General features: G+C 50.9%; 1 protein-coding gene across 10 annotated transcripts in view; it reads right to left on the bottom strand.

Annotated features, from left to right (window-relative positions):
• The window catches only part of VGLL4 (vestigial like family member 4), a 156,597-nt gene that overhangs the window by 19,386 nt on the left and 114,132 nt on the right, over positions 1-23,079 (bottom strand). For all 10 annotated transcript variants that reach the window (XM_027523164.1, XM_027523162.1, XM_027523168.1 and 7 more), the window contains one exon: positions 17,036-17,225. In XM_027523164.1, the coding sequence (XP_027378965.1) occupies positions 17,036-17,225 (190 nt within the window). The remainder of the gene's footprint in view (positions 1-17,035; positions 17,226-23,079) is intronic.

Below are 23,079 nucleotides of genomic sequence, written 5' to 3'. Positions count from 1 at the left end.
TTTAAATGTCTGACTTCATAGCGTGCTCATGGTACCAACGACAGACCGTTACAACAAATGCCGAAAGCCTGCTGGCCACTCGCAGTGCTCAACACTCAGTGTCCTGGAGTGGGGGGTGGACAGGCAAACAATCCGGAACCCTGGCCAGAATCCTGTTTTCCCCGAGGGGGTGGGGGTACCACACTGCCACCCCTGAAATGTCCTCAGGCCCAGAGCAGACTCCTCCACACACTCCCACAGCCCCCCAGTGCCACGAGCAAAGCAGGCTCCCAGAAAGTGCTGGGCAAGGAAGCAAGTAAGGAAATGCACCACGCTGCGCGCCTCTTGGTCCCACCACCAACATGCAGCGAGCACACGCAGTTATCCCCACCAGCAAAACACAGCCCAGATGCATGTTTCCAGGCGCCTGCCGGAGCATTCTGGTCCCTTCTCAAACACTTTAGAAGGCTTTTCCATTAAAAAAAAAAAAAAAAAAAAAAGATTCAATGACTTGACCACTTCTCAATCTAAAAAAACATCTATTTCAAAAACACAGTAAAGTTGAAAAGCAAATTTAACTTAGGAAAACGGTTATTTTCCCAACTCATTTGATGGAGGGTCCCTAATATGAAGTTGTAACATTGCCAATAGACAGATACACATGCTACTTGAAAAAAAAAGAAGACAGAAATCACAAAAGAAATCCAAATGGCCAATAAAAATATGAAAAGATTAGTCAAGTTTCCTAGTAGCAGAAAGAAAGAAAGAAAAAAGGAAAGTTAGAACAATGATTCCTTCTCCCATGAAACCTGGAAAAATTAACAGTTAACGAAAGGTCACCTCTGGGATGCTGTGGGTGATGGACACGTGCAAACAGTTGCCCGTGGGAATGTCAGTCAGCAAACCCAGAAGAGATGAGCTGGCAGGACGCACGGACGCAGAAACGGGCGCCACCCAACCAGAAACCCCACTTCCAGAGGCAAGGGCCATGGGAGACGTGAGCAAGAATGGAAGCCCAAGAAGCCGCGGAAAGATCACGAACAAAGCAACCCTGTAGACAGCCTCAGTGTCTGCATTTGTTAACAAGGGTTTTTTTGGTCACAAGCAACATCAAACAAGGCTTGCTAGCTGAGGCACAGTGGAGAACCTACTGGAAAGATACTCTGCTACGCTTCTTGGAAACGAAACAAGAGGCAAACAACCAGTGCTCGATAAGAGAAAAGGAGGGGGAGCCCTGGGAGCAGGGGCAACCGGAGGAGGAAGGCGCCCGGGTCTGGGCAAGAGGCCCGCCTGGGGACACCCCGCCACCCCCCGCCACCCCACCAGGCGCTCCAAGTTCAGGTGAGAGAACCCACAGTCACCAGCCCGGGTCCCACATCCTCGCCCACCTCCATCACAGCAGCACCGCGGACTTGACATCAGGGCTCAGAAACTCGAGAAAGCAGACATCCAGTGGGCTTCCCAGGTGGCAGCCGTAGTACAGAACCTGCCTGCTGACACCAGAGGCGTTGCATTGAGATCTAAGATCTTGGTTCGATCCCTGGGTCGGGAAGATCCCCTGGAGAAGGGAATAGCAACCCACTCTGGTATTCTTGCCTAGAGAATCCCATGGACGGAGGAGCCTGGTGGGCTACAGTCCATGCTGTCGCAGAGTCTGATACGACTGAAGTGACTTAGCAGGAGCACTGTGCTGCTGAAAAGTCAGAGCCCAACCCTTCCCTCCAGCTCCCCTGCTCCCCGAAATGCTATGAGTTCCCACAGTCAATAGCAGTCACCTGAGCTTTGAATGAGTTATTTCTAAGAGACTGAGGTCTCACAGGAAAGTGGGCTATTAAGAGTTCTGCAGGTTTAAGAAGAGAGGACAAGGGCAATGCCCCTCCTCTGCTGTGAACGAGGGAAGGTGCTGGGTTGTTGGGTTTTTTTAATTCCTTTTTTTTTTTAAAGTAAAAGTGTTGGAATTGTTGGCTAGAAAAAGAAACGAGCCTTTGGGCAGCAACAGAAGTACAGGAAAAGGTGCTGAGTTTTATCTTGGAGCTCGCAGGGACATTTACGTCTGTTTCTTACTGCTCAGCCATGTCCCGTTCCTGACAGACCCTGATGCTGGGAAAGACTGAGGGCAGGAGAAGGGGGCAACTGAGGATGTGATGGTTGGATGGCATCACCGACTCTATGGACACGAGTTTGAGCAAGCTCCGGGAGTTGGTGATGGACAGGGAGGCCTGGCGTGCTGCAGTCCATGGGGTCGCAAAGAATCAGATGCGACTGAACAACAGTGTCCTGTTCCAATTGCTTCTCCTCCTCCTCCAACTTGACTTCCCTTCCCCATCATTTCTGAACTCACGCTCCCCCCCAACCCGTCCTGTGTAACAGCCACTCACATCCCGAAACGTGGTTCATTTATCACGTAGGATGTCATCACTCCTAGTGTGGACAGACAGGCTCCCTGCCGTGGGTCCAGCTGGTTCCAAAGGGTGACCTCTGAAGGAGGGACACCCAGGGTCATCCCTGCCCAGGTCCCCGCTTCCCTCGCCCCCCAACCACCCACCCTGCAACACAGGGAAAGCTATCCTCGATCAAAGATCACTGGAAGGCACGACAACAAAACCCTATCTAACTGCACCCTGAATTGAAAAGAAAACACCCAGGGAGGCACTGCTGAAGGCAAACACACGTGGGGTGTTAGACGGCATCGCTGTCTGCGGCACACACCAGACAGAAAGCGAACGGGGCCGCAGGGTTCACAACTAGTGAACACACGCGTGTGCTCGGTACTGGTTGTTTTCTGTCTGTGGATCCCAACTCTTCCCGAAGCTGGCGGGAGGGGCGCTGGGAGGACAGCAGGTCACACGACCACCAGATGCGGTGGCGTAGGCGGCCAGGGGCGTGAAGGGGAGCCCAGGAGACGGTGGTGAGCGCCATGCCACACACGCTAAGGCGCCCCGGGCAGTGACAGTGCTGTTTTCAAGACGGACGTTTCGAGGCGGGAGGGCCACCCAGGCTGCCCACCGTGGGTCCGGGGACGTCTCTTCCCACACCGTGTGGAGCTGGCACAAAGGCGGGCGTTTGGGTATCTTCCTAACATAACCGTGGTCAAGGAGACTTGTGCGGACTGACAGTCCAAGGAAGCCATCTAAGGAGAATAATTCTGGGCAAGGGAGTTTAGGACAAATCACCGCAGTCCCTGCAGGTCACCCTGAAGAGCCTGGGTTTTATCTCACTGTCAAAAAGGAGCTAGAGCCACTGCCCACCCATGAACACGGCCACGCCCTCCACAGAGGCGCTCAAGACACACAGGCTGATCACGGAGCCACGTGCCCATCACGCCTTTCACCAACGTCTCTACTGCCAAGGTCGCTCCTGTGTCTCGGAGAAGAGGGAGCCTCCCGTTAGTCGCCTGACATAACCTGCTCTGGGGCTAACACACCTGAAGTTGTTGCTGTTGAGTTGCTCAGTCATGTCTGACTGCGATCCCGTGGACTGTAGCCCACCAGGCTCCTCTGTCCATGGGATTCTCCAGGCAAGTGCTAGAGTGGGTCACCATTTCCTTCTCTGGGCCATCTTCCCGACCCAGGGATCAAACCTGTGTCTCCAGCACTGGCAGGCGGGTTCTTTATCACTGATCCCAGGGAGCCCAATACCCAAAGTGGTCTCCCACAAATAAACACCACAGTTCTATTGTAAGATAGCTGAAAAACATTTTAGCTTTGAGAACCTTTTAGGTAGATCTGGGAAGACTCCAAAAGGAGTAAACACTTGGGCAGGGGTTTGCTTGCTTTTCTAGTGTGGACAGAACTAACTCTCTCCACTGAGAAGAAGGGTCCAGCCATCCCCCTAACCTGCGAGAGGCCCCCATCTGAACTGGATCTCTCCCTTCCATACACCTCACCCGATGCCCACACTGGGATCCAAGCGAGGTACATAGGCAGAAACAGAAAGAAGAGCAGGGGGGATTCATTCACACAGTAAACTCTGGAGGCTTATTACTCGCAGTCAACAACTGGGTAAGAGCATTTGATCCAAAACTTGCATCTCAAGCAGAGGCAGTGATCCAGATTATACGAAGCGTGCATGTGCCCAGATACTAGGGACCTGCACATTTCTGCTTGTGGGGGGCGCAGACTGTGGGGAGACAGCGGGGAGGAGCGGTAAGGAAAGCAGGGGAAGCAGCGGGAGTGGGAGTCTGTCCCAGGGGTGAGGGGGGGTGGGTCTCTGAACTAAACATCAAGGGTTCACAGGAAAAAAACACAGGCACAGGAAGAGGTGCCACTCAGGACTTACCACGTGTTTGAAAGTCATTCTCACCATCCCTTCCAAACGGAAGGATGTCGACAGTGCACTCAGAGTGACACGTTTCTCGTGAACGCTTCCTTACTGCTTGGAAGGCCTGGGGCACCGTGCTGAGTGTGGGTGGGACAGACCTGGGTCAGGAGCAGCAAAGCGTTGTTCTGTACACAGAAGCGTCTGCGGCGACGCAGCAGGAACCCCCCATTGCCGAGAGGAGGAGGCAGGAACAGGGACCGAGGACGGGGGTGGGCATGCCTCAGCAGCGGGTCAGAAGCTCCTGCAGGCGGGGGTCTGCTCAGAGTTCCCTGGGGCTGCCTAGGGGCCCCGGCAGAGTTCCGAGCAGAGAGGAAAGCTCCAGAAACCTTCCTTAGCATTTAAGTGCCAAGACCAGTAAGGAGGGCGCTGCCGTGGGAACGCGGGTCTAAGCCACGGCCACGGCCAGGAGCCTCCCAGAGGACACCCAGGGCGACCAGATTTCACCAGGGGCAGCAATGATCACACGTGGGAAAGTAGACGGAAGAGATGGCGGTGACTCCAGGGCAAGTGGAAACACCCCGCCATGGAGACAGGGGCAGGCCTGGCTAAGCGCTGGTGGAGACAGGAACCTCTGAGGTCGACGCCAGTGGGGCAGCTCTGCAGGTGGGGGGACCGGGGGGACACACAGTGCCACGGAGGCACACAGCTCCGTGGGCACGGAGGCTGAGCCCTGGCCAGGCACAAAGGCCTGGGAACCCTCCACCTCCAGTGGGCGTTCACGCCGGGACCTGGCCCATGTGCTCCCTCCAGGGCTTGGTACAGTAAGCAGGATGGGGCCCGCAACACGCGGTGACGACGAGCCTGTGAGAGCGCCTAGGTGCAGGAGCCAGATTACCAGGAGGGGGGCCTGCGAGGGCAAGAGAGGGGGCGAGGAAGCTGGGCAAGGGGTCCCCCGGGCCTGGGGTCGTGAGGGCACCAGGGAGGGGCGGATGGGAGTTCCGTGACCGCTGACGCTCGGGATCACAGCCCTGGACTGGGGTGCGGATGCGGAAGGGGAGACGCTCTGTTCCCTGGAAACAGCTCAGAGTGGAGAAGCCAGCATCGGAAGGCCGGGGAGGGGCACACCGTCAGGGAGAAGGGGCTGGGCTCCCCCATCTCTCCGGCCTCAGGGACTCTCCCTGGAAGACCCAGCATGGAAGCTGGCACCCAGCAACCCCAAATCAAGGGATCGCGTCGTCACCAATCTAAGCCCTATGGCACCTGAGCCTCGCGCGTGTGCACATTTCTTTGAGACCAGATAAGATGCCCACATGGCCTGGCAAGCATGCTCCCTAGAATATTGCTGACAGGGCTCATGACTAGAGGATCCCACGGCGAGTCACGCTGGGGATTCCCTGCACCCCAGACTCTCAGAGCCAGCCTCACGCCCACCACACGGGCAGACCCCGGAGCCCGGGTCAGGTGCTTCCCAAACTCTGGCTGGGGAACACTCTCCCCATCCTTCGAGCACTGAGGCAAGATGGTCCTCAATGGGCAACGGTGCTCCAAGTCCTGGAGCGGTCCTAAGGATACAACTCCTGAGGAGCGGTCCTGAGGATACAACTCCTGAGGGGCGGTCCTGAGGATACAACTCCTGAGGGGCTGTCCTGAGGATACAACTCCTGAGGGGCGGTCCTGAGGATACAACTCCTGAGGGGCGGTCCTGAGAATACAACTCCTGAGGGGCGGTCCTGAGGATACAACTCCTGAGGGGCGGTCCTGAGGATACAACTCCTGAGGGGCGGTCCTGAGGATACAACTCCTGAGGAGCGGTCCTGAGGATACAACTCCTGAGGAGACAGAAAAGCCCAAACCCTCCCTGGACAGGCTCAACCACAGGGACAGGCTGGGGGAGCAAAGAGGGTGGAGCCGACGACGGGCCCCCTAGTAAGTGCCCCGACCCACTAGGAGCTCCTGGGGTCTTGTCGAGGGAAGGCAGGCGGGAGGCAGAGAAGTCAGAGGAGAGTGCAGGGGAGCAAACTCCACTTCCTGCGGGCCTCCGGTGCGGCCAGGGACGCGAGAGAGAGAGGAGTGGGAAGACAGACGGGGGTGGAGGCAGAGGCAGACAGCATGTGTGCCTGAACCCAAAGCTTTAGTGAAGACGCTAGGGGACCGCACACTGCCGTTTATGAAACAAAAACTACCCCACACGCAGAACTCAGGGCTCGGACACGCAGGGACGCAGGAGGCGACGGGTTTATAGGTGAGATCCTAGGGGAGAGTCCAGGAAGCACCCCGACTCTCACGCGAGGCCACTTCTGAGCAGTCCTCCTGGTCCTCAGGCAGGAGTGCCAGGCCCTGACCTCATGACAGGCTGGCTCTGCGTCCTCAGAGCAGCAAGGCAGATGGTCCGACCGCGTGGACACAGGGCTGCTGTCGGTGTCCCCAGCTCAGAAGCATCTTCACGCAAACAGCGCCCGGAAAACCCGGAGAGTCAAGGCAGGAGGGGGAACCAAACCCTGTGTGGTTTTGTTTCCTCAACTTCTCAACAAACGCCTCTGACTTAATCCATCCACCAAAAACACTCCCCATCCCCAACTTTAGGGTCGTCTTTAAACAGTGTCTTCACACATGCTAATGAGGCTTCCCCAACAGGCCCCAAAGGCCCTTCAGCGCCTCTCTAGGAAACCAGTCCTCCTTTCTCAAGGTCCTCGGCCCAACGTTCACAAGCTCTGTGAAACGGAGGCGCCCAGAGGTCCGCGGAACAGACAAGAAGGGACCCGTGACGAGAGCGCTGGGTTCTGCTGCCCTGACTGCTGGCACGCTTGGCATTTCTTCACCCTGCGTGTCATCCGGCCAGAAGAAACCCAGGGCAGGGCGGCCGTCGGCCTGCCCAGCTCTCGGCAAAGACTCTTAAGGCAGAAACGCTGCCTGCTGGGAAAAGGCTGATGTCAGCTCTTAAGAGCACGGCTCCCCGGCTCGGATAAGGAGGTCTTTGTTTTCGGCTGAACTGTGAAAATGAGAAAATGCCTCCAGCCTGACAAACAAGAAACCCACACAACACAGGTCAGGCCTGTGACCTTTCTTTAAAGGTACCACACTTCATTAGCAAAACACTCGCAGGCAGCACACAGCTGTGCCTTTAAGGGCCTGCAGAGCAGCGGGAAAACCACCTTTGCTTCCACCCCAGGCAGGCAGCAAACCCCACCCCACCCCCAGGGCAGGGCCAAGGCAGCCCCACCAGAAGCACTTCTTAGGCTCCACCTCCCTGAACCAAAGCCTTCATTAAAGATCCAGGCTCCCTTCTCCTGTTCCTTTCAAAATGAATACACATACTTGCTAGACACTAAGGAGGATTTCAGAGTTAGTTATTTAGGATAACTGAAACTAAAGGCCATAAAATATCCTCTTAAACCCCAGAACACTTGTGGGAAGACACGCACGCCTGTGTGTTGAAAGCACAGAAGATAGAATCTGGGGGCTAAAACTTCCCAAGTTCAGACGATGCCAAGAAGGATGTGGGAGACAAAGAGAGAATGCACATAGTTTGAGGGATTCTATTTCAAGAATTCTTGATTTATGGAATCTGGAGAGGGGAAAGAAAAAGTGTCTTCACGTATTTAAAGCAGATCATAAAATGCCCTGGCCTGAACGTTTTAGGCTAAGGCTGGAAAGATCCCCTGGAGAAGGGAAAGGCTACCCACTCCAGCATTCTGGCCTGGAGAATTCCATGGACTGGATAGTCCATGGGGTTGCAAAGAATCGGACACGACTGAGCGACTTTCACTTTCTATTGGTCTGATAATATTGGTGATGGCTCAGCAGGTAAGGGCTTCCCTGGTAGAAAGCCCTTATCAGCTGGTAAAGAATCTGCCTGCAACGCAGCAGACCCGGTTCAATCCCTGGGTTGGGAAGATCCCCTGGAGATGGGAAAGGCTGCCCACTCCAGTATTCTGGCCTGGAGAATCCCATGGACTATATAGTCCATGGGGTAGCAAAGAGTCAGACACAACTGAGTGACTTTCACTTTCACTAAGTAAAGAATCTACCTGCAATGCAGAAGACACAGGAGATGTGGGTTTGATCCCTGGCTTGGGAAGATCCCCTGGAGGAGGAAGAGGCAACCCACTCCAGTATTCTTGCCTGGAGAATCCCATGGAGAGAGGAGCCTGGTGGGCTACAGTCCATGGGGTCACAGTCAGACATGACCGAGCAACTGAGCACACAGAGAGACCTTAGACAAGAACACGATTCCAACAGCCCTTTCCTGAGCACGAAGGAGGAAACCCTTCCCGGCTTGCGTGGGGCTCTCACCTGCACAGAGACCCCATTCCATTCGGTGTCTTCAGGGGGAGGGGGAGCAGCAGCACCCCTGAAGGGAAGCCTCGCCATGCAGGGCGGATGGACCCGCCTCGCTCTCTCAGTTAACCACAAGCCCTTCCTCACCGAGGCCCCTGCACCCAGCCACTGCTGCCCCGGCGGCCTACTCTCCGCCTGCCATTGCCCGGAATCCTTCCGTTGGGTTGAGAACGCGCGCACAGCACATCATCCCAAACCACAAGGCGTTAAGGTCCTGTATCAGCCAATTCACAGCTGCTGGACACGTGTGCCTTTCAGTATGGCTCTAAGATGGTTCCTAAGAGCGCTGGCTGCAGGAACAGCCAGCCTGGGTTTTGATTCCTGGCTCTGTTACCAACCAGCTAGCTTCGTGACCTCAAGCAAGTTACAACCTCTCAGTTTTACCACCTGCAAAAGAGGGGCAATCACAGGATCTCAGAGCTGAGATGACGCACGGAGTGATCATGCCCACGGAGCACTCAGCACAGTGCTCAGTACACAATCAGGCTTGACAGCCAGTCACGGTCATGACCAAGCCCTAATACAAAGGCTCTCGTGATTCTCTGGATCCTGGGAATCCTGATCTATAACCACTCTCAGGAATGAAAAGTCTGACCCTCTCCAAGGCTTATGTAGACATGGACACAGCACTAACACGCTCTGCCTGTAAATACATATTACTGTTTACATAATAAATACATGTGACTGCTTACCCTTAAAGCCCTAGTTGCTAGTATGTCGAGGTACAAAAATAGCCCCAAGTTTCCAATTTCCTCTAGGTCTAGTTGGTTTTTTTTTTTTAATTACACTACAGTTGATTTTGGGTTTCCCTCGTAGCTCAGTTGATAAAGAATTGGCCTGCAATGCAGGAGACCCCAGTTCGATCCCTGGGTCAGGAAGATCCCCTGGAGAAGGAAATGGCAACCCACTCCAGTCTTCTTGCCTGGAGAATCCCATGGCCAGAAGACCCTGGCGGGCTACAGTCCACGGTGGTCGCACAGTCGGACACAACACACACAGACATACTGTTCTCCACAGTGGCCGCAGCAGTCTCCATTCCCTCCGGCTCTAGTTTTAAATTGAAATGAGGAATTGCTTCCTCTACTTTCATGAAGTCTGTGGAATGAACAGTCCCTTGGTAAAGCATGCCCATACACATCCCCACTAAAGGTACTAAAGAGATACAAGAAATGGAGACTCAAAGGGAGTGTGGTGATGCTGCCAAGGAACACGGAGACACTGGACTAGACGCTCCTGCACACCCGAGGTGCCATCTATACCATCGACCCTACTGCAGGGAAAATGCTCGTTTTAGTCAGTAATCAGTGAGGCTTCTTTGTTTTAGCAGAGCTGCTATTACATGCCCAGAACTTGATTTCAAAGGGCTTCCTCCAACTTGCTGGTCACTCTGTAGGAATTACTGGTTTTGAGCCTGGTTTTCCCCCCCTTTTTCTGTTCATTCCTACGGGGTCAGGAGGGAAGTGACTAAGGCCAAGGGAGGAAAAAACAGAGAATAAGCAAGGGAGAAGGAAGAGGAGAGAAGGGAGGAGACCAGCAGCAGAGAACCCTACCCTGGAGAAGCACTCAAGGACTCGAGGGAGACCTCGACAGCACGGCCGCGGCGGGGAGACAGCCTCGGGGGCCACGGGTCACCCTGGGCAGGAGCTCAGAGTAGCAGCACCGCCAGGGGGGCGGGGGTCCTTTGCGGGGCCCTGCCTCCTTCAGCGTGAACTGTTAACATGGGCTGGGCGGGCGCAGCCCTCACGGCACCAGGCCAGTGACCGAGGCTCTGACCTCAGCGGGCGCTTAGGGCTTTTGCCCCGCTCGGAGGCCAGGGGCAACTACTCAGCACGTGTACACGCCACTGATCACAAAGAGCTCCTCCTCCCACGGGGTATGAGCTCAGGACGCACAGTCTCCAGACAGTGGGTCTCATTTTCAGTTCAACACAGGGATGATTTAGCACCTGTCACACGCCACACACGAGAAGGCTCAAGTGTCACCCTAACGGTGTGATGTCCGTCTTTTAGCGGCATGTCACCCCGTCTCAGGTGAGATGCAGGTGTGACATGATCACGTGATGACTGCTTTCAGTGCTGCAGTTAATCCCAGCTCGATCGCTGTCACTTTGGACACATTATCCTCTCAATTTCAGCTTCTGACACACACACACATACCCCCCGCCCCCCATCTTAAAGGGACACATTGGCTGTGAGGGTTAAATGAGGTAACACACAAAGCGTCTGGCAGAGGGAGGGTCAGCACAGAGGAAGCACTCAGTACACACATTCCCTTCCTCTCACAGGTGACAGTGAACAGGTCATACATCCATCACTCGCACACACAGGTGGAAACGGGGGAGACGGCACTCTTCAGCACACAGCTCTCACCAGGCTCTACCAGCCAAGCAGCCTACACCAAGTCTCAAAACCAGTATAAATTTAGCACGCATCAACTGTTAAGCCCTCAGGAGTTTTAAACTGTATTACAAATACACAAGATGTCACAAATGGACAACATTATCCACTGCAACAGTATTATTATAAAAAATTAAACATCTGAACAAAGGGGACTGGCTGGACCAACCTTGGCGCATGCACGCCATGGAGTACTACGCAGCCATGAACAAGAATGAGGACCTGGCATGAAGAGATGTCCGTGATGTATCACTGAAAATACCTGAGCTCAAGCGAATATATAAAATATGACACTTTGTGTGTAAGAAATAAAGGCACAGAAAATATTCACATACCTGCTTATTTCCACACACACACACGAAGGGTAATCACCTCCAGGGGAGGGCACAAAAGTGGTGAAGGACACAGGGAGGGGGTAGTACTTCTCTAGTACTTTTCAGTATGGTTTTGACTTTTTTTTCTTTCAGTCTTATTGAGATATAACTGACGAGACATCACTGTGAAAGTTCAAGGTATACAGCAGAATGACTCACATATATGCTGATTCGATTACACAATCCTGGCTTCTAGAAGCATGCTAATATTTTACATATTCAAAAAGTGAAATCAACAAGGATGGAAAAAAATCTCCAATTGAGTGCCAACAAACAAAGAGATTTTAATAAACACAACACTGAAAGGGGTGGGAAAGTAACTTTTGAAGTTGGTATTAATACTTCAAAGAGGCTACTGTAATTACACCCTCGGCAAGGTCAGTTTAGTCACTCAGTCGTGTCTGACTCTTTGCAACCTCATGGACTGCAGGACACCAGGCTTCCCTGTCCATCATCAACTCCCAGAGCTTGCTCAAACTCATGTTCATCGAGTTGGTGATGCCATCCAGCCATCTCATCCTCTGTCATCCCCTTCTCCTCCTGCCTTCAATCCTTCCCAGCATCGGGGTCTTTTCTAATGAGTCAGTTCTTCACATCGGGTGGCCAAAGTATTGGAGTTTCAGCTTCAGCATCAATCCTTCCAAGGGACTCTTAAGAGTCCTCTCCAACACCACAGTTCAAAAGCATCAATTCTTCAGCACTCAGCTTTCTTTATAGTCCAACTCTCAAATCCATACATGACTACTGGAAAAACCACAGCTTTGACTAAACAGACTTTTGTTGGCAAAGTCATCTCTGCTTTTTAATACGCTGTCTAGGTTGGTCATAGCTTTTCTTCCAAGGAGCAAGCGTCTTTTAATTTCATGGCTGCAGTCACCATCTGCAGTGATTTTGGAGCCCAAGAAAATAAAGTCTTCCATGTTTCCCCATCTATTTGCCATCAGTGATGGGACTGGATGCCATGATCGTTTTTTGAACATTGAGTTTTAAGCCAACTTTTTCACTCTCCTCTTTCACTTTCATCAAGAGGCTCTCTTTAGTTCTTCTTCTCTTTCTGCCATAAGGGTGGTGTCATCTGCATATCTGAGGTTACTGGTATTTCTCCCAGCAATCTTGATTCCAGCCCAAGTTTCATCCAGCCCAGCATTTCGCATGATGTACTCTGCATAGAAGTTAAATAAGCAGGGTGACAATACACAGCCTTGACGTACTTCTCTCGCTGTTTGGAACCAGTCTGTTGTTCCATGTCCAGTTCTAATTGTTGCTTCTTGACCTGCATTCAGATTTCTCAGAAGGCAGGTACGGTGGTCTGGTATACCTATCTCTTTCAGAATTTTCCAGTTTTTTGTGATCTACACAGTCAAAGGCTTTGGCATAGTCAATAAGGCAGAAGTAGATTTTTTTCTGGAACTCTCTTGCTTTGTCAATGATCCAACAGATGTTGACAATTTGATCTCTGTTTCCTCTGCCTTTTCTAAATCCAGCTTGAACATCTGGAAGTTCACGGTTCACATACTGTTGAAGCCTGGCTTGGAGAATTTTGAGCATTACTTTGCTAGCGTGTGAGATGAGTGCAATTGTGCAGTAGTATGAACATTCTTTGGCATTGCCTTTCTTTGGGAGTAGAATGAAAACTGACCTTTTCAGCCCTGTGGCTACTGAGTTTTCCAAATTTGCTGGCATATGGAGTGCAGCACTTTCACAGCATCATTTTTTAGGATTTGAAATAGCTCAACTGGAATTCTATCACCTCCGGGAGCTAACTCCGGGAGCTCTGTTCATAGTGACGTTTCCTAAGGCCCACTTGAGTTCACATTTCAGGATGTCTGGCTCTAGATGAGTGATCACACCATCATGGTTATCTGGGTCATGAAGATCTTTTTTGTATAGTTCTTCTATACAAAAAGAGTTCCTCAGCACAGGGAAGGGAAAAAAACCTACAGATCTTAAACTCTTCTTAGCAGGTTTGTTTTTCAGAATGGCAAGCGTGCAGCAATTCTGCCACTCTGACGGGTACCGCAGGACGGAACACTAAAGGAGTCGATGCTGGAATCATGGAGACATGAAGATGGATTGGGAGAGGGGAGGAAGAGCTCTGCGGAGTTGGATTAGAATTGCAGTATTAAAGTGAACCCAGGACTCCCCAGCTCCTTCCACTGAGTTTAGAAACCAAGCTTTCTGTGATGGCAGAAATGTTCTGTGTGTGCGCTGTCTGATGTGGTAGCCAAGAGCCACGTGTGGCTATAGAGCTGGAAATGGGGCTAGTGTGACTGAGGAACTGAGTTTTTAACTTTATTTAAAGTGAAATGTGAACTGTCACAAGCAGCCATTGTCTACTATTAACACACGAAACAACTCACGTCTAGAGGCAGTGACACCACAGTAACACCCAGCACCAAGATCTCGGCTTCTAAAGACCATTCCCCACTGAACGGAATCAGACCCCCTGCTCCGCCCGGCCCCGAGAAATGGCTGATTCAATGGCTGGTGCAGAAAGCTTACAAGATAAGCATGTGGTCTGCCAGAAAGCAACAAAGGGCTTCAAGGAGGGGGAGGGGCTCATCTCAGAAGGACACATGAGGCAGTTGCAGGGGCTCTTATCTGCCAAAATCAGGGAGTTACAACTCACCTAAGAAAAAAGGAGCCCTGGAGTCCATACGAATGACAGACAGGTGACAGGAGAGCTCGTCCACATCAGCTCATGCTTGAAAACCAGGGTCACAGATGAAATGACTTAGGAAATTCGTTCCCGTAAGACGAATCCCACCCTAACCCTTGCCTCATACCTTAATCCTCTTTCTTTCTAAGTGGCAGACAGAGTACTTTCCACTTCCCAAACAAGACATTCATGTTCTTAACGCTTTTCTTAGGCAATAAAAAAAAATCAGAACAAACAAACAAACCAAAAATATTCTCAGGGTCACCCTTTCAATAAGCAGTTCAAATGACCTGGAATTCTCAATTTCCAAATTCTGGAGAAATCACTAGGGGAACCTCTGCTCTCTCCCCTTCCTTCCCTAAAGAAAGCAGAAGACAGTCAGTCATACTCTGCATAAGCTTCCTACCCTGCCTCAAGCTCGCTCCAGTGGAAAATAACTCAATATGATGGTTATGTGAAATGCAGCCAAGCATACATCTTTGAGACCCCCCTCTTCTCCGCATGTCTAGAGGAGGAAATGGCAACCCACTCAAGTGTTCTTGCCCGGAAAATCCCATGAACAGAGGAGCCTGGCGGGCTATAGTCCATGGGGTCGCAAAGAATCAGACGCGACTGAGCACCTGTCCTCTTCATAACGAATCTGCAGGTTAGTATAGAAAACGTTCAGGCACCGGAAATAAAAAGGAGCGGGATGCACTGCAGTTTAAATGGCAAACGTTCCAGCAAATCAAGCAACGCACTTACTAAGCATCCTACCTCACGAAGTCCTAAGAGGAGAAGTATCTTTTAAACCTGCCTCCAAAACTAATCATCCGGCTCTTGGAAAACACTGTGCATGGCAAACGTCTCACCAAATCAAGCAACGCACTTACTAGCTACGCTACCCCATGGAGCCATAAGGGAAGTTATCTTTTACACTTGCCTGTAAAACTAGTCATTCGGCTCTTAGAAGACAGGCACAGAAACCTCAGTAATGTTACTGTCATGAGGAGCTACCCCTCGGCGAACAAGTAACGCTGCACGTCTTCCGTCTCTAAGTCCCGGGGGTTGGCCTGGGGGGCGCTGCCTTTTCTGATCTTCTAAACCTATGGTATGAGGACATCAATTGTGAGTTGCATGTGAACTCTGCAACTCTTTGTCTATTACCGGCACTTTAAATTTTTACAGTGTCATCACAGAACCGGTGCATCATATTTGCAACCACAAGATCATTTTCTAAATGCTTTGACATTCTAATAACATCAGTAACAATGGAAGCTCTGCTTACCAGCTGCCAGGCGCTGCACCCAGCACTCATCCTGTGCGAACGGAACCTGCTCCCACCGAGAAATAAGCAAGCGGGGATGAATGTGAACCCATAACCCAGTTATGACTTTCAAACATCACATTCGCCATTAACAGTGCTCTGGTTTCCCATCATCACTGATATCTGAGTAATGGACTCTAATAATAAAAGCAATAACTCTCATCAATTGTCTATTGTACTGTGCCCAACTCCGTGCATATTTCCACTCTACTGCTCACAACTGTTCTACACATGAACTTACAGCCACACCACTGTAGAGAAGGGTACCAGGCCCAGATAAATGAAGTGACTGTCCAAAGCCATGCTGGTAAGTAGCAGACCTGGGATTTTAACTAAGGCGTGTTTGATCACAAAACACACTATCTCACAGCCAACTCCCCCTTTTTTTTAAAAAAAAAAAAAAGATCAAATATCTCTTATTTGGGTTTAGGGAAAGAGAGGATTCCTAGTGACAAAAGAATGAACTGCAAACAGTTGAACGCCTAGCATCTAAGTTATGAGCCTCCCTTGTTTGCAAGAGGTCATTGTTGTGCAGAGCCTTACTGCTGGATTCCTGATCGTAGCAAATTCCAGGGCTCCAGACTGCAGGCTCAGCCTCTGACTAACACTACAGTGATTTACCGAGGATAAATACCACTGTCAGGCTGTCTTATGACTGCACACACAATCCAGCGCACTGGAATGCCGGAGATGCCGAGGGCTGCTGGCGCGCTCGGCGCCCTCGGACCACGCGAGGTCCCCTCCAGACTGAGCTCCACGCTCCTGCCAGCAAACAGCAGCATCGTCGGAAGAACTGGGGAAGCCGAGCATCCTGAATGATCGCTGCGCGCTAACTCACGCGTGTAGAGGGGAAAGGAACAGGGCCGTTCACCTCCGCTCTCTGCCGAGACCCCAGACTCTGACCATACCCACCCTCGCGCGACGGCCAGAACAGCCTCCCTGCAGCAGGGGGGTCTCTGAGTCCAGCAAACATACGAAGCAGTATCCACTCCGTCCGCAGGGTGTGCATGTGAGAAACACAATGGGGGGGTGGGGGGAGCAAAAATAGGGCACACGGAAGCACGCGGGTTTCCCAGCACAAATGTGGTGATGTCACAGAGTCCAGCTCTCATCTCAACAAAAGAGGACACTGAGGCAACTCGCGTGCAGCCTGCAGGGCGCGGGCACAGACAGGGGAGCAGCACCCCCCCAAACCGGCCCCAGGACCACCGGCCACCTGTGGACCGCTTCTCGGAGGGCGGGAGCCAGCCTGCTCAGACCCAAACACAAAAACCACCCTCTGCCGTGGGAAGGTCTCAGCTGTGTGCCACGAACACGCTGGTGAGCCTGCATGCCTACATCTCAGGCAGCCGCCAATTTCCCAGCCAGGGTCCAGGCGCTGGCCTCTGTGGTCACTGCCCCAGCCCCTAAGGACACTCAGTGGGGACCGGTCCCCCCCCAAGAAGCACCTGGCAGGGACCAGGCAAGGGAGGCAAGTCTCCCCGATCACCTCCCAAAGCCGCTTGAAGCAAGTTACCACTGGTGGGGAATGCAAGCGAACGGCAGACACGTGAGACGGAGGTCACCTCCCCTAAGTTATTAAAACCGGTTAAATGGCCCCTCCAGGCGGGGAGCAGGGGGGACTAGCAGGCACCTTCTCCCTTCAGAGTCGGCAAAGAGCGGCCGGAGAAGCTCCACACAGGCCCATGTGAGCCGGGCCGGCTGCAGAGAAGGGGGGACTTACAGGTGGGGGGCGAAGATGCGACTCATCTTGGAAGCATGATCACCGTCACAATCCAGGTCGTCGTCGCCGGGGTCCACGCTGAACTTCCTCTTGCTGGGACTGATGGGTGGGGGCCCCGTGCGGTGAGCGGTGAGGGCCGAGGCCACCGGGAGGGTCTGCAGCCGGGGCTCCCCTCGGAGAGCAGCTTCACCTGTGCAGAGACAGAGACGTGTCACCAGTCACCAGGCAGGAGAGATGCGCCCGCCCGTCCCCACGACTCCCGGGGGGAAGTTGCTGGAAATGTGATGGGCCGCCCTGGTGTGCTCAGAACGGGCCCAGGCCCGGGGTGAGCTGCCAAGCATCAGACTTTCTACATAAACATGGTTTCCCAGCACAATCGCTCTCTTCTCCCCCAGCTTTACTGAGATATAATTGACATATAACGTTGCACGGGTTCACGGTGAACCCCGTGTTGATCTGATACACTTACAGACCGCAAAAGCATCACCCCCCCTCAGAGCTAACACCTCCATCATCACATCACATAACCATCCTCTCCCCTTCAGCAACTTTTTAGGGTCTAGTTCAAAATAAAAACTTGCAGTAAAGTAACTAGGGAGTGCTGACCATGAACCATCTCAGGAGTTAACTAAAAACATGAAAGGTTTTTTGACTCGTGGGTATTCAACTGCGTATCTTTAAAATTATGACCTAACCGTAGCGTCATTAAAACACTCACCTCACTTCTCTTGCTTGTTACATTTTTATTATGTTTTTGGCACATTAATTTTTTTTTAAGAATAAGGAAATTTTATGGGCTCACAGTTCGCATATTTGCCCCCAATGTTAAAATAAACAAAAATACACGATTTAATGGGAAATAAACTTTTTCTTAGAGTACACTGAAAACCTGCATGTTACAAACACTATTATTATGATGAGCACTAAGTTTCCGTGTGTAATCTGTCACAAGCTAACGCACGGGTGCGGTTCTCAAAAGATTTCCAAAGCCAGACACTCGCATCAGAGTTCACATTTCGATCTGATTCGGCATCTTGGGTGTTTTTCATTCCTGTTTCAGAAAGGCTTTGAACGAAGAGCTAACTTTGGGCCTCCTTATGAATTAAAATAATCATAACCTTTCATTATAAGAATGGTTATGTACCTTCTAACATTTATAATCAAAGGTAATAGTTACTTTTAAGAGCAAACTTCAAGTTTTCTAACTCATGGAAGGGGGAGGGGGAGGGTTTACCTAAAATTCTCACAAATAATAACCCCTCTGTTGTGCTTCTGATATTTGGCCTCTCAGGCTGACCATTTCTGTTTTCACTTGGGTCACCGTGCGAGAGTCATATTGGGATAAAGGCCTGTGGAACCTAAGAAAGGCAACCTCTGTTGCCACACTAATGTTCGTGTCATCACAGATGCGTGGACAGTTCTAAAAGCCGCTCGCCCCACACACACGGCAAGCATGATCCCGTTAGGGAAAGGAGTGAGGGGAATTAAGAAAACACAAGACACCTTCTTCGTGTTGACCAGGAAAAATAAAAACTTTGCCAATTTAGTCAGCAGGATATAAACTAGCAAACATACGGTCACCCATAAGCCACCTCCTGCCAGGATTTCTTTTAAGGGTTCTGGTCCCGAAGCAAACTGGAACTTTCCATCTTAAATAAAATACCTAAAAAAAAACAAGCCCTGGGCTGGCTGGTTACCCTCAGAAATTCAGCAGGATTTTGGTTGACCCTCCACTTCCTGTTAAGTCATTTCTGGTTTAAACAAACAGCACTGCTGATATCTGTACCTCAATAAACCAGAAAATACCCTAAGTCGGCCCCTCCTCCACAGAGCATCAGCAGCAAGGCTAACTTCTGGAGGAGCCCCGGTAAGACCCCCAGGAACTCAGCAACTGCAGACAAAGCCTCAGCCACAAGGCCGAGCGCCAGCGCGCTCCGCCCAGTGTTCCTCCACGTCCTGGGCAGGATACGCGGGCTGAGGAGGACTCCGTGTAGACCCCTGGGCTTTGGGAGCCATTTTGTTAAGACGCCAGATGTGTGGCAACAGTAGTTGCCATGGAGAACTACCACCAAAGCAGCAAAGGAAGAGTCGCTCCCAAAAAAAGGAGGAGTCGCTCATCACACAAGCCTTCGCCGTGACGCGATACGCACAACCCTTGGGGTAAGAATTGCATTCCCGCTGCACTCCCAACTCCCACCCTTGTACAAGTTCTCGGGCTTGTCTGCGTTTAAGTTCATCAAACGGAGGCGCTGGTGTGTGCCTTGGTCCACAGGAATGGGTCTTTTGACAACACTGGAGATGGGGGGACTGGCGGGCAGAGGACCCACAAAGGAAGCACGGGTGGTCCTGCTCCCCATGGGGATCCTCCAGAGACGATGGGGACGTGCCTGCCGTCAGCACTGGACTCCTCTGAGTGACAGGTGTGACCCACTCAAGGTCACATGTGGATGGGTTAACAGTAGCAAGAGCCATGGCCGCTGCCAATCAGACCAACATTCCCCCACTCTGGGCCTCCATCCACCAGAGGGTGGACCAGCTAACATCTCACATTCCTTCACACCCAATTCTGTGGTCCACAATCCTCTAATCTATTAGGTAACCAACCAGCCAACATTTACTGAGACCTTGTGCTGTGTGCGAAGTCGCTTCAGTTGTGTCTGACTCTTTGTGACCCCATGGACTGAAGTCTGCCAGGCTCCTGTGTCCATGGGATTCTCCAGGCAAGAATACTGGAGTGGGTAGGGGGCCGTTTCCTCCTCCAGGGGATTGTCTGGACTCAGGAATCCAACTCCCTCTTCTTACACCTCCCGCACTGGCAGGCAGGTCCTTTACCAATTAGTTGTCAAATACTGAACTAAGACATCAAAACCCCAAGTATGGACCTCCGATCTTACATGGTTTAAAAAAAAAGTGAAGCTACGGTCAAATACGTTTGGAAACCATGAGATTAAACAATTCTCCCAGGAGTCCCTTCTTGACTTTCTAAAGCACGCGTCAGTCTCTAAGAGGGAGACACAGCAGTGGTGCCTTCCATGACCCCACCCCCAGGGCCCCTGCACCTTCTGCAGACTCCGCCTTCCACACGGCCCCACCCTCACCCCAACAGCCAGGGGCTCTCCAGGCACTGACAAAACACAATCCAGGATGCTCCAGCGCACACAATCAACATCTGGTCCCAACTATGCTTCCCAGGTGTGTTCCCAAGCATTCCTCTTTCTAGGCTTTGAAAAATCTCAGCCCTAAAAGTTAACCAGTCACCACACAACACGGAGAACTCACGATCTTTACCCGGGTTCTCCCCCTAATCTTCTGGTATTGAATCCGATACATAAGGCCAACTAAAAATGCCACCTCCTTCAGGCTGCCTTCCTCGATTCCTCGATCTGAAAGTCACCTCTTTTCCTGACACACAGAAATCTATCACTACGGCCCTTCCCACTTGGTTTTGTGCCCCTTGAAGTAAGGGACACTGTATTCATTTCCTATCCTCGGAGCACAGACCACAACGTGTTCCACACAGCAGAGGGTCACGATATCCTGACAATGTGTGTATGAGGCCAGGATGGCCAGGTACAGAGTTTGGGGATATGTTAAAGATTAAAAAATAGTAGAATAAGGATTTTTTAAAGATCAATTTGAGTATATATTTATATGAAGAACTCTTAAAATTCAGTAACAGAAAGATAACCCAAATTAAATACAGGAAAGGATCTGAATAGAACCTTCTCCAAAGAAGGTCTACAAATGACCAGTAAGCAAGCACGAGGAAACATCTTCAATATAACCAGTCGTGCGTGACAGTCGCTCCAGTCGTGTCCGACTCTGGGCGACCCCATGGACAGCAGCCCACCAGGCTCCTCATTCCTTGGGATTCTCCAGGCAAGAATACTGGAGTGGGTTGCCATGCCCTCCTCCAGGGGACCTTCCCAACCCAGGGATCGAACCTGCGTCTCTGAGGTCTGCGTGCATTGGCAGGCGGGTTCTTTACCACTAGCGCCACCTGGAAGTCCAACCAGCCGTCAGGGAAACACAAAACACAACCGCGGTGAGACACCAGCTCACAGCCACCAGGGGGGCTGGGCTAAAAAGACAGAGGACAAGTGCCCGCGAGGCTGCGGACGGCTTAGAACCCTCGCGTCTTCCCGATGTGAATGCGAAATGGTGCAGGTGCTGGGAAAAACCACGTGGGGCAGCTCCTCAAACGGTTAACCACAGATCCAGCAACCACCCTCCAAGGTAGAGAGATACGAGAGAAATGAAAACACATAATCACACACAACTCACCCAGGGTCGTTCACAGCAGCTTCACTCTTCACAGCCCCAAGCCCACATACCCAGTGCTGAGCAGATACTGAAAACGTGGTCCATCCACAGGATGGAATGTCGTTATTCAGCTGTGAGAAGGAAGGAAGCGCTGATTCACGCCCCAACACGGGAGAATCTAGAGAACAGGACCCCGAGTGAAAGAAGCCAACCCGAAAGGCTGCGTGTCGTCTGGTTCCATTTTTCGGAACGTCCAGAACAGGCAAGTGTGTGCAGACAGAAAGTAGATTCGTTTTAAAATAAATAAAAGACAGTCGACTGGGGGCTGGGAGAAGTCGGGGGTGGGACACGGCTGCTGGGGGGGCAGGGTTTCTCTTGGGAATGATAAGACAATGTTCCTAAAAGTGGTGAAGTCCTCAGAGCCCTGTAAATACACTAAAATCCACCGTCTCGTGTGCTTTAAATGGGCGAATGGTATGATAATGTGAATTATATTCCCCTAAAGCTGTATTTATAAGTAGGTGAAAGAAGATCCCACTGTTACGAGATCCTTGTCTCCACAATTCACTGTTAAATAAGAACAAGCATCCATTAATTGTCCCTGAAATAAAAATAAACCTCTTGTTATTATAGCTATCTCTCTACTATGTCACGGTCAGATAACTTTCTAAATATTTATCAAGTGCAAAAAGCAAAAACAAAGCAGAAGAGCCTGAGGTTATGCAGGCACTTGGGTTCATCAGAATCCTATTAAGCTCCAGCTCAGCTTTTAATCAGACCGTGTTTGAGTGTCTATTACATGCCGAAGGCTGTGTGAAGTGCCGTTAGAAAAAAACAGATGATGAAATTTTTATACAGACTCTGACCACAAGCAGGGAAGGAAAAGAATACACACCAAAAGGAACTTATCTTGGGGTATAAAAGGCTTTTTTCTTTTGCGCTAATGGGTATGCCAAATCTCACAATGGTTTGGTAATTTGAAAAAGGAGAAATGATCTTTCTTTGTCAAGAACGAACAAGAGAAGGGCATTTGAGCTGTCTGAGGAACCCGGTATTTTAAGTTTCTAAGTTGGCTTAGCTACAACTGTCAATTTAACTTTTTTTTTTTTAAGAGGTTACAATTATAACTAAAGGAGCTCAACTCAAACTGTTATCTGGCCTGTTAAATAGAAGATAATTTTATCCAGGTATCTGTTACCGAAGAACAATACCTAATGGGTAAAAAAATTAGTTCTTGTTTCCAGTCATGATAGTGGTTTCAGTAAATGGATCAAAAGTATTCCTTAATTATTTCTCCAAATTTTGAAGATGAGCAAGGATTTTGGCCCAAGATTTCACAAGAGTCAGCATATACTAATTTCAAATTTAAAAAAAAAAAGCTTCACAGAGAGAAAGAAAAAAGAAAACCACTTAGCTTTATGATGTGCTATATAATGATTCTGGTGAGATATTAGAAGAAAATCCTGCTTTCCAAGTCAGAATGGGGACGAAGGGAAGAGAGATCAAGGGAGAGAGATGAGCCCCAGGAATCCACAGCTTTGAGTCATGTTCCTGCTATGGCTAAAGGCTTCTAGGACTCCCAACTTCCTACACTATAATAAAACTGACACTTGTCCATCATCAGCTGGCATCTTTTGATAAGAGGACTGTTTCTTTCTTTGGGGGACATGACACAATGGTCCATCTTAGACCAGGCCCAGTACAGAGCCTAGCTGTAGGGCGCTCACAACAGTGGCTGTTTCTTTACCGTTGTGTGCTTAGCTGCTCAGTCGTGTCCGACT

Source organism: Bos indicus x Bos taurus, chromosome 22 (assembly GCF_003369695.1).
Source record: "Bos indicus x Bos taurus breed Angus x Brahman F1 hybrid chromosome 22, Bos_hybrid_MaternalHap_v2.0, whole genome shotgun sequence".
NCBI classification, from domain to species: Eukaryota; Metazoa; Chordata; class Mammalia; order Artiodactyla; family Bovidae; genus Bos; species Bos indicus x Bos taurus.
This window is presented reverse-complemented; position numbering and strand designations above follow the sequence as displayed.